Genomic DNA, 12,517 nt, shown 5'->3' with positions numbered 1-12,517 from the left:
TGTGTTTTACAACTGCAAAAATATTAATCATTGCATGATGTTTGCTTCCATGAGGGTGTTTACCCACTGGCCAACACTGGTTAGAGGGAGTTAACCGGTAAAGTCATCTCCTAACTTTTGCACAGACCAGCAGGGAGTTCTACTCCCTTTCCATTCACCCACTACCCCTAGGTCTGAAGGATACAGAAACGTCCTTGACTACTCAGCTCCCAAATAAAGTATACTGCTACTAGCTGCTTAAAACTGGATCTACTTTTCTTACCAACCAGTTTAAAACAAATATTTCCTGAATTCTCAATTTTGGAAATATTTTGTGGTATACTTTAACCTTCCATATTAAGTATCAGATCTTGATAGAGATCACAATAAAGAATGTACCGATGTTAAATTAAAAAAAAATGTGGGGTGGAAGGGAACTGTTACCAAAACATAATTTTCAAGAAAACTGTAAAATTAAGTAAACTGTAAAATAAAAACTGTCACACAATGGGCATTTTTATTAGAATAATAAAGGCTTAATGAAATGGCAGCAAAGAGCAGAGTTAAATGAGAAAGACGTTTAAAGTAAAAAATGGCCTATTTCTTTGTTTTAAAGTCCTTTAGCCAATAAAAAAAATATTTATATAAAAAAATGAAAATGATGTGAGAATATTATTGTAATTGAATTGCAATGAATTAAACTTTATATTTTTCTTTAAACATTCAGTGAAGAGGTGGATGGTCAACACTATTCTAACTGTTGAAATAATTTCTATTTAAAACACAGTCTTATGAAAGCAGGCTTTTTTCCTGAGGCCTAGATGAAATGTTTGACAATAGCTGAAATTAGTCTAAATGAAATTAGTCAATTGATTATTCTTAATCTTTCCTATCCTATGTCACAAACCAACAGCTCTGTCAAATGGTAAAAAAACCACTGTTAACAAGAAAGCCTAGCTCAAGTATACAACATCCAAAATGAATGAATTTCAAATGGGTAGAGAGAGTACAAAAACATCAACTGAATCCAATAGGTAAGCTGCTACTCACTTAGCTTCTAAGGCAACTTCTAAGCTGTCAATGAAGGGTTTAAATCTTTCACTGAATGTACAAGGAATTGTAATACAAATTAACCTATTTGAGGGGTTTTTCTGTTAACTCGCTTTCTTTCATGAGATGAATATAAACTGAATTATCATGGTCAAATAGTTTCTGGATATAGAACATTACAGATACAGACAACAACTCAGCAGGTTACCATCAATTTATATACAATTGATAGCCTTTAGATAATTGCCATCAGTTTTATTTCAAAACACCTAGCATTCTTTTTCTGGAAAAGAAACTGACATTGAGTAACATCAGCTAATGAGTTAGTTGAACTAGTGCCACTACAAACGAGACAACAAGCAGGAGAGCGAGTTTCTTATCTTCAAGGACTGAGTCTACTGGCCATACCAAGTTAAATTATCCCAATTTGTCACTTTAATACAAAAAAAATAGAATGTTAATGCCATTTCCACTGTTTTTCCATTGAAAAGGCAGCTGATGGTTAAAGTGCCTCTAACACACATAAATTATTTTTATTCCATGACTTTATTTTATGTTTAGAAAGGTGGAACAGCAGAAGAAAAAAAAAGGCAGGACAAAAGGCTCTGGAGTTTTCTTTCTTCAGATGGGTGCAGAGGTGATTATATTATGAGTAGGAGGTCTGTAAAAATAAACAGAATTTTCATTGATAAATTTAGGTCTAGGGAGACAAATGTAAAGTTTCTAAGTAAATTTCACTACTGCATGATCATAAAAATGTTGAAGCTTAACTGCCTAAGTTTGCTAGTTTTATTAAATTTAAAATATCTACCACCAGAATAATATAAAATAATTTTATCAAACATGATGTATGAATCAAATATTGGACTTCATCTTCAGCAAGTATCAGAATTGGTTACTGAAAACGATCAGGCTGAGTAACTCCATGCATCTTAAAACTGTCATTGCGAAAGTATTCCTTAAGATGCTTGGTAACTTTTATTAAATGGTCAGAATGAAGCAAGGCTAAATTTTGCCAGATTTATTCTTTTAAATGGATTTGCAGGATACAAAATAGATCATCTGTCCAATTCACAGATATATGTAACAGTTCGTGGCATAGAGAGTAGACACAAGTAGGGAACAAAGAAAGTTGGGACTATTTTCCTGTACACAGCCGGCCTCATAGGACTGCCCTGGCCTGCAACTGAGGCAGACACTCTGGCAGGAAAAGGCATGTTCCCAGCAGCAACAGTACCTCCAGATGTCACACTGATCAGCTTAGGGAAGTGACAATGACTGTTCCGTAAAACACTGGTTGGCTTTGGGCTACCTTATTTCATTGAAAAGACAGAAACATACCTTATATTTTTAATGGGGTTTCTGTGAATTTTCCCCCCAAAAAACCATATGTGTAAACAAAGACATCAAGTAAACTGGTGTTTATGAAGAGAATCTCCAAATCCAGAAGACTCTCAAAATGTTGCTAACATTAACTACTGATAGTAATTATGATGTTGAGGAAGATATCGTAACACTTTATGGTTTTAAAAGAAAATTTTCATACATTGAAGTTATATAAAACATTTACAAACACAGACACTTAATAACACTGAATTATGTTTGGTCTGAGTTAAAGATTAATGATATTTAGTTTCCAGATATATTTTTGTATACACCCATACACCAGTCTTAACTTATGAAAGACAAACAAAGTAACAAAGCATTATTCTAAAGCTTTTAACTCCTTCCTCTCTCATTCATTGCTGGTATACTGTTCTGAATGATGTTGGTCTGAGCTGTGCTTCCCTTTCTAGCTTGCTTTCTCAAATATATTGCCCCTACACTACAAGAAAGTAGGCAGTCTGATTTAAGGGCCTTTTCTGAACAGAATGCATCTAGGGAGAGAATGAATCTTTCACATTTCTACTCCTTTCACTTCTGACTGTGTTGCAGGCTGCCTATAGTGTAAGGCTCACAGATAAAGTGAGTAATTAAATATTTCAAATTAATGATAAGGTCTTAATTATAGCATTTTCCCTTTCTCAACTTCTTTTATAAAAGACTTACTAATTATAATTCTTCAGCAATAATTAACAATTAACTCTGCTACTAAGGGAAGTCTTCCAATATACAATATTTTATTGGGAACTGCTTATAATGCCAGACTACAGAATTGAACAAGAGCCCATATATTCAGAAGAGTCCTAAATTCTACAGCTATCTAAGTTACTTTAAATTGAAAAATGGTTTATTTAAATGTTTTTAAACATTGAGAATAAGATTAAGAACAATTGTTAAAATTTTTAGTCAAGACAAATAAAAAGCTTTGCAAGTGAACATATACACAATTATCCATAGAATATGAACAATGAGAAATAAAACAATGAGCTACAGCTCAATTCTTCACATACAGAAACTCTATGAGCCACCTGCACACTATGAAATATCTTAGTTTTATTCAGCTTTCTTCTGTTCAAAGAGTTCTAGAGGATATTTTTAGTTTAGCCACAAGGCAATCAAGTTATTCAAAGGAACATCATACATACAAAATTTAGAATCTAGTTTCAGAAACTCCTCCTTTTTAAATTATTTAATTACATTAAGATTATTAAGGAACAAGTTGGATATAGTTAAATAGAATGATAACTATTAAAATAAGTCTAAAATATAAATTTTGTGTTTAGTCATTACCAATGCAGTAAGAGGTTTTTTACTCACTTATTACAATTTATTTCTCCTGATGAAGAGCTTCAATAAAAGCATCAAGTTTTTCTTGAATTTCTCTAACTTTCTCTGTGGAGATAAAAAGAGATAATAAATTAAAAACAAATTTATTTTTCAAAGGCATCACAAATCATAGAAGATAAATGGTTTGGGATACTTTAACGACTTGGGAAAAGGGGGGAAAATTACCTTAGCACCACACGCCATCTTATAGACAAATAAAGTTTGAACAGATTATGTAATAGCAAGAGCTTCTAAATTTTTGGAAGGGGAGGAGCGTGGGGGTTTGTGACAGATACCTTTGAGGATTTAATACAAGCTGTGGATCCTTACACAGAAAAACGCAAGTATAGATAAATATACCATTACATATAGAATTTTAAGGAGTTGCCAGATTCTCTGGAGTCTAACCAAGGACTCACAGTTAGCATTATCTGGAACAGAGGAAAATATATAATAATGAAACCATTTTTTAAAATTAGAAGAGAATACAGGTGAGTATATAACTGGCCTTCAACTGGGAAATGACTTTCTAAGTATGAAGTAATGGGGAGAGTTACAAAGATCAACCAATATGACATTAAAATGTACCCTTTATATGTCAAAATGTCCTAAAACTGAACAGCAAAAGAAATTGTAGGAAATATCTTCAACAAACATGAAAAAGGAAATAACACTTAAAAAAATAAAAACATACTTTTCTTGCTGTGAATGAGGAAAGGAAAGTTTAAAAACACCAGAGCCACTGATGACAGATTTACATTATTTTATTTGATTTTAGGTTTCCATGTTTAAAGATGTTTAAATAAAATCTACAATTTCTCTCTGAAATATAGAAATTTCCTTCAAAATGTAAACTATTCACAGGACACACGCCAATCTCTTAATATTAAAAACAGAAGTCGTGATTTATTCTACTTCACTAACCTAATCATGCAGCTCCCATTTTAAAATACAGGTTATAGTAAGCACGGTAACAAATATTTTTGTCCTGTTAACACAACTTAACATGTTGGTGAGAATTATCAATTAAAGTGAAATGACTGGTTCAAAGCTGGTGATCTAGAGGCAAAACTGCAAAGCATTCTACTTCATATCTTAGAGAAAAAACATGTAAGAGGTATTAATAGTCAACATTTATATTTTTCCCACCCAGAACTTCATGCATACTTTATTTGTTGGCAGTCACTGAATGGCTGCATAGTGCAAAGCCTGAATAAGACAATATTCTCACTCTCATGATGTTTATATTCTTTCTTTTTCCAGGTTTAAAAAAAAATTGAAGTATAGTTGATTTACAACATTTCTATCTTTTAAAAGATACAAATTGTATCATTTAAAAATAAATAATCTGCAACTGAAGATATAAGTATCCCTTTTTAACAGAGAGACAGCTTTTGTGATGAGTAGCCAATAAAAAGAACTATCTTTTTTGTAAATTCTTATTAGCATTGCAGGAACTCAACACAGCCTACCAGGGTTGCATATAAAGAACGTAATGTCTTCATCTTCTTTTTCCAGTAATTCAGCACTTCTAATTCTTGGTATTAGACCGAGACTAACACACACCAAAAAAAGCCAGGGGAGGGGTATCCCCTATTGTTTTAATCAAATTATTTACTGAGAAAATATGATTTTAGTTATCACAAAGGCAGGAGTAACTCCTTATATATAAAAAATTAAACTCTTGGAAGTTTAGTTTATACTTTTTGGTAGTCTGATTTTTTTTTGTTTTTTTTTAACTAGCAGTCAAACCAGTAAACATACTTCCTTTCTCAAAATAAGGCCACATTTCTTATTTTAAAAATTATTTCATGTAGTTGCTTAGAAACAGTTCACCTATTTTCTTCATTGAACATTTAGAGTTCCAGATACTATAGGTCATCAGTTGAAGAATTTTTAAAGGGGGTTGGGAAACAGGTGGAAAAAAGTTTTCTAAACTGTCTCAAAATTTTGGAAGTGGATGGGGTCTTTAAAAAATCATCTAGCTTAGGGCCTCCCTGGTGGCGCAGTGGTTGAGAGTCCGCCTGCCGATGCAGGGGATACGGGTTCGTGCCCCGGTCCGGGAGGATCCCATATGCCGCGGAGCGGCTGGGCCCGTGAGCCATGGCCGCTGAGCCTGCGCATCCGGAGCCTGTGCTCCGCAACGGGATAGGCCACAACAGTGAGAGGCCCGCATACCGCAAAAAAAAAAAAAAAAAAAAAAAATCATCTAGCTTAAATAGCACAAAACATGGAAATCTAAAACAAGTGTTCAGAGCCTTAGCAGCTCTCTAACATTAGACTGAGAACTATTTCTACTTGGGAAAACTGTACTGTATGAAGAAAGGAAATGATTCTATCTGCTCCATGATCAGAGTACAATCAGGCAGCTGAACGGCCAGCTCTACCCATCCTTTTGCCCTGTCAATGACCTCTATGTTCAGCTGGACAGACTATCTGTGAGTGGGTGATACAGTAGCATCACTCACAAGACACTGTTCAGAGCAAGATCTACTTGTATTGAAAGAAGCCAAGAGCCACTCCGATGCATGTGCCTAACTGTGGAATCTGAATCAAATTCAAATTCTTCTAAAATTAGAGATGTGATGTTTTTCGTAAATGAAAGTTAAAAAAAAACTACTTAATTTAAATATGAAAACCACAGAATTAAAAATTACCAAATTTCCCCTTAAAAAGCTTTTTTACAAAATATTTTACAATCGGAATATCAGGACACTGTACTGAAACCTCAAGAATGACACAAAAAACATTAGTAAGTTACTAGGAAGTAATGCGGGGAGAGGAGAGGAGAGGAGAGAAGAGGATGGAGGTAAATGTTAAAAGAAAAAAGAATAGTTGTGATAAATGTATCCTTTTAATACTAAATTGAAAAACTCATTTCTTCATTCATTCCTTCACTTATACAATGTACTTAATGGAGTGACATGGGACACACATTATACCCTGCCTTTGAGAAGAATTCCTTGCTTACTTTCTACCTCTCTCTAAGTCTGTAAGTGTCTACTATGATGTTTTGTGTGATGTCAGATCCCACATTTCATTTGGTCCTCATACAACCCAGCAGGTTTCACTGCCAAAGATGAGGACATTAAGCCTGGAGAGTTAGCCTTGTCCACACTCCTCCAATTAAGAAACACATATTAGATCTGCTACCATATGCAGACTCTAAATGGTAACAAAACAAATGCCATTATTTCAAATGTATTTGTTGAAAGTTTTACCTTTTATGTAAGATAAGACATTTTGATAAAAATCAGGGAGTGAGATAGTTACTGAGCACCTCCTAAGTAGTTCTGTGCCTAGAAATGTCTAAAAAATGTATACTATGCTACCATACTCAGATGAATATTATTACCTCTTGAGGAGACTAGATCTATACACACTTGGAGAGACCCTTGGAGAACAATATAAGAGTAGGAAACTGGCCCAAAAAAGTTTAGCATCTTCAGTGTCTACAACAATGTCTGACTCACTATATATGCTCAATAAATATTTGATAAATGAAGTTCCCAAAAGTATGGCATGGAAAATGAGGGCTGTAGGTTATCAAGAAGGGAAAAAAAAGCACTTAACATGCTTCCTGGATGTTATGCCAGGATCACAAGAGCTACAGCAAGTCTGAGAACAAGAGGCAGGGTATACACTGACAATGAAGATCAAGGAAAGCTGGTAGGTCACCTGAACCACATAAAGCACCACGAAACAGAGAATACTCAGGTCTTAGAACACAGTAGCATTTTGTGGGGGCGGGGGGGGATGGGAGTGGGGTGGGGGACAACTTAATTATTGCACCTTAAGAAGGCTAAAATATGCTGACTACACAAGCACACACAAGCATGATTTCATGCTTTGCAAGGAAGCTATATTACAAATAATATAGCAGCATTATTTTCCATATTTGAATTCATTCATTTTAAATTCTGATGTAAGGTTCCAGCACTGTCTTGTATACCAACTATGCCTCCTGGCTGCACAGAAAACTGAGTTATGTGTAAAAATCAAGTTGGAATGTTAGCAACTAACACTTAACACTTTCTGATCCTTCCAAATTAATGTCTCACTATTACAGTGTTTTCAAATCCCCAAATATTATGGTATTTAATTTTTTCACCATTAGAACTTACTTTCCCACAGAAAAATGTGTATATATTAGCATGGCTAATTATAGAGCAAACTCCTTTTTTTTCTATTAAATATTTGCAATAAATATTTATATAGCTAGAGAATTCTTATAAATTTGTGATTTACCTGATAAACTAAACCAACTCAGGAAGGGATTAACAAACTGCTATTTTTGTTACACTGAAATAGCCAATTCCACATGTAGTGAATACTGAGTCTACTTTCCATTTGTCCAATGTTTACTTAAAAGATGAACAATTTCAAACATCAATTCATTGTGCTTCTTGATTGAGTCATGAATATTCCCATAATCCCCAACTCATAAACCGTCAGTCTCAGTGAATGAAGTTCCTTCCCTTTTTTCTTTTCTTCAGATGACTTGACACTCATTCATGTTTTGGGTCTCTTTATCTCCACATGAAATGATACTGCTACTATCTTTTTTTTTTTTTTTTGAGACTTCTGATACTTGTTCTAAAAGTCTCAAATATAGACTAATCTGTAATTAGGATTTGAATACACTGTGAATACCAAAAGGCCAAACCCGGGAGAAGGTTCACTTCAGTGGTTAATAACAGTTTAGAACAGGAACAAAGAATCACACACAAAACACTACCACATGAACTGAAATAAACCTTTTACAGCTTTTGATGTTTTTAGAGAAAGCATAAAGAAATGAGCTGCAAACTTACTAATGCAGTGTATTTTAAACAAACCACACATCCAAAGATCCAAATGTACCTTAACAGAACTGCTTCATAACATACTACATACACACTTTGTACCAAGCTTGAGGACACCTTGTAGGTGAGATTTTGCTATAAAAAGCTGTTCACTAAAAGACTGAAAATTAAAGGAACACTTCTTATTATGTTGTATATGTTGTTCCTAAACAGGCTTGCTTTTCATTAGACAATTACACTGTAAGTGCTCTTTAGAAATTCAGTATTTAAAGGAATCATCTAGGGAAACAAGCAAAGAAAACCAACAACAACAAAAAGTGAATAACAGACCAGATTCAAGAGTCTCAAAACTACAGTCGAAATCTTAGACTTAGCACAAGAAAAGATGTACACCTCTTACAGTTGAAAGGAAGAGCCAAAGAGATACAGAGTCAAAGATGTATAGCTAAATCTAACACTTATCTTCTGAATCTTGGCCCTGTAGTTTTTTTTCCCTACAAATAGGTATGATTATTTTTAAACAGACTCATTAATGAAGACAAACAGTATACTTCTGCTTGTTACAGAAGAAGGAGGCATCGTTTCCTATGTCCTGGAAAGCTGTTTGAGACTTGGACAGTAATTGTAAAGCTGGGTGGGGTCCCAGACTTCCAGGAGTCTGTGAGGTGGAAATAGAGTTCTCTGGGTTATTTCCATTGTTTCAAAAGTTCAAATGGAAATCTTTGTTTGGGCTAGAATTACATCTACTCTTGTAACAATTAGTTATTTAGGCTGATTAAAGATATAATTGCAATTCTATGTTTCAAATTAAAACTATGTGCATTGTAGACAAATCTTATAAAACATGGACTTCACAAGAGTATACAATAATGAAAGGAATGTTTGATGAAAAAAAATGTTAGGAATCCCTGGTCTAATGCCCCTAACAATCAATGGAGTAGTTATTTCATATGATTTTTATCAAGATGAGAACATAATGTATTAACAGGTATACGATAACATGATCAGGGGAACTAAGTTTCTAGCCCTGGTTTTGCCTTTAATCTTACGACTGTAGACAAATCACAGTCCTAGTTTCTTTATCTCTAAAATGAGGGAATCAGTCTAAAAAAAGCCCATATTACTTTAAAATTTAGGACTGAAATGTACTATTCTAACTGATCATGTTCTAATTGTACCTTTTAAAACTTGTAAATAGTCTTTTCTTTGTTCTTTAGTATCTTTTTATTTGATGTTAAGCTCCTAGTAAAAAATGCAACCACAAATGCTAGTATTATTCTCATAGAGTTGCAGAATTCATTTTAGAAAGATCAGTTTTATACTTTTTTCCCCCCAGGAATCAACGTGTGACTGTTTGTATGAATTACCTACTTACAAAAAGTCTGTCATTTAAAATCACTCAGCAAGTGCTACAGTACTTGCTATGTAACAGATGCCCATGAATATTCATTCATTGCTCATTCATTTATTTATTGGTAAGTGATCTGACTTAACCAATACTTAATCCAAACATTAAAGATGATTATTTTAAAAATTTGCTATTTCAGACCCCAAAACAATATGATTTAGAAAGAAAGCTGCCATAGAAAGTCTGTGAAGTAAATTATAATTTATGTCTGCTGAATGTATAAACAGCTCAAAGTGACTTGTGAATAAATTCAGCCTAAATTTTAAAAACAACTTTTGCTGAGCATTTCTATCAGGCTCCTTTCTGGCTAATATAATCAAAACCTCTTAAAAAATACTTTCTTGAATTTTGAAGCCTATTCTCCAAAAGACTTTAGTATGGATGAACAAAGAGTAGCTTTATACCCAGGCCTTTATATTGGTTAGGCCCTTAAACTTTCATAAATAGATGGCAACCCTAATTTCATCTCAGCTATTAATTCTTATGGACCTGCCCTTAACCAACAGAGTCACACCATTCCAGGTGCTTGTCAGTGTCAATCAGTGTAAAATCTTGAACTTTCTCTGCTATCTGATACTTATTAAAAGGCTCAGTTGCAAGAAGAAATCACATTTATGGAAAATTGTATGGGGGATATATAATTCATCTATTTCTCTAGATGCTATATATTTCATCTTTAGATAAGCCAAGCCAAATAGCTATTTATTTAGATGGCATCATTCTGATTTTGTCCAGAATTGCTTGTTAGTGGCCTACACTGAGGAACATTACAAGAAAGAGCCCCATGAAATTCATGATTATGTGCAGTCATTTGATTCAGTATATCATATAACTCAGTGTTCCTCTTATGAGGACTAGTGACTTTTCTCTCAGGTGTGTGTACCAGGTATAGATAGCTATGCTTCAACTAAGCAACTGCTGTGCTGTTGTCTGAGAGCTACCATAAATCATGTAATCAACTCTGCTTTCAATTTTGCATCAGCTGCTGAAACCAACTCCCCCTAAAACTAAGTTCCCCTGCAGGGCTTATGATTAACCTCTCTGCCCGAAACTTTATCCCTTTTCTTGTCCCGTCCCTGTCCCCCTGAAGATTGAGAAGTAGCAAAGAAAAGAGGGGACTGAAACCGAGCAGGACCTCACGGAGCATTCCCCAGGTACAAGGCCCTCCATGTCCCGTTTCTTGTTTGACCTTCCCTGAGTTCCAAAGAGCAGACTCAAGCAGTTAATGATTAGAACAGAGTCACAGGACTCCTAGTTCCTCTTGAAGGGATGTAGATGACAATCTGACGCATATCTTCGAGTTGTTCTGTGGAGTTTTTCTGTGGAAACTAAGACCCCCCCACCCAGTGGAGGAAGGTGACTACATGCTGTCGGCAAGCAAGTAGACCCCAGACTGCTTGGGACTGGAGAGTTGATGACTGAGATTCCCTAAACATCACCCTGTTACCTCACCACCAGCCAATCAGAAGAATGCCCACGAGCTGATCAGGCACCCTGTGAACCTCACACTTAATGGTTGCCTTTAAAAACCGTTCCTGAAAGCCAGCACGGAGTTCAGGTCTTTTGAGCACGAGCTGCCTGCTCTTGCTTGGGGTCCTACAATAAATGCTGTACTTTCCTTCATGACAGCCCAGTGTCAGCTGATTGGCTTTGCTGTGCATAGGGCGAGTGGACCAGAGTTCAGTTTGGTAACACTACTAGGAAGCTCAGGGCCAGATATGCAGCTTGCTTATAGCAAAGTACGCAGAACCCTTGAGCACCAATCTTATCCCAAATTTCACATTATTTCACTTGCCTGGATTTTCTCTTCCCTTCCACCCAATTTTTCCACTCAAGTATTTTTACTTTTTGCACAGGGTAGATCTTTATAAGCTGCCTCAAATTGTTTGGGGAATAAGGCAGGGAATTAATAAACTAACAAGCTAGTTTGTAGAAGACATACCACTAGGTAGCTGATTACATAATATACAATAATATTCTAAAAAAATCTTTTTATACTGGTAATACTTTTTAAATCAGTAATTTAAGAACATTTTGGGAGGACAATATTTGTCACATTTAACCTTCTATATTCGAATAATCCCTACATGCGAGAAAAAAATAAATTATTTTTATTTCTGCTCAATTCTTGGAAAACTCAATGACATAAAAATCTATACTTAAAGTCATTATTTTCGGCAACAGAAAAAAATCATACATTTTTATGGGATTCATGATCGTCTTTTTAAATGTGAATGTTAGATGGATTCTACCGTAAGATTATAATTGTCTCCTGTGAATTATTTTATTCTGTATCCAGTACATAAAATATTCCATATTCATTACATCTATCAACTCATATTATGATGAAAAAATATTTAAGTTATTTTATGTGGTAACTCATTAATGATACATTTTTTTCTCAAAAAAGTTTAAATAAATACGCTATTTCAAAATGAATACATTTCTTTTTCTCCCCATAAAAAAACCTAAATATCTCTACAATTTAAAAACTATGATATAGGTAATTAACTGGGAAAGCTAAAAAGCGTTAGCGTAATGACCAGTAAAATATTCAGTTCCAAAC

At 34.5% G+C, this 12,517-nt stretch overlaps 1 protein-coding gene across 5 annotated transcripts in view; it reads right to left on the bottom strand.

Moving 5' to 3' along the window:
* Positions 1-477: 477 nt before the first annotated feature.
* OPA1 (OPA1 mitochondrial dynamin like GTPase) overlaps positions 478-12,517 on the bottom strand; it is a 94,108-nt gene continuing 82,068 nt past the window's right edge. For all 5 annotated transcript variants that reach the window (XM_081234675.1, XM_081234677.1, XM_081234676.1 and 2 more), the window contains 2 exons: positions 3,730-3,804; positions 478-1,690 (listed from right to left, as the gene is read on the bottom strand). In XM_081234675.1, the coding sequence (XP_081090801.1) occupies positions 3,740-3,804 (65 nt within the window). In that variant the 3' untranslated portion in view covers positions 478-1,690; positions 3,730-3,739. The remainder of the gene's footprint in view (positions 1,691-3,729; positions 3,805-12,517) is intronic.

The sequence above is a fragment of the Mesoplodon bidens genome, assembly GCF_964165515.1.
Source record: "Mesoplodon bidens genome assembly, chromosome: 5".
Classification (NCBI taxonomy): Eukaryota; Metazoa; Chordata; class Mammalia; order Artiodactyla; family Ziphiidae; genus Mesoplodon; species Mesoplodon bidens.
Note: the sequence above shows the minus strand (reverse complement) of the source record. Positions and strands in the feature narration are given on the sequence as shown.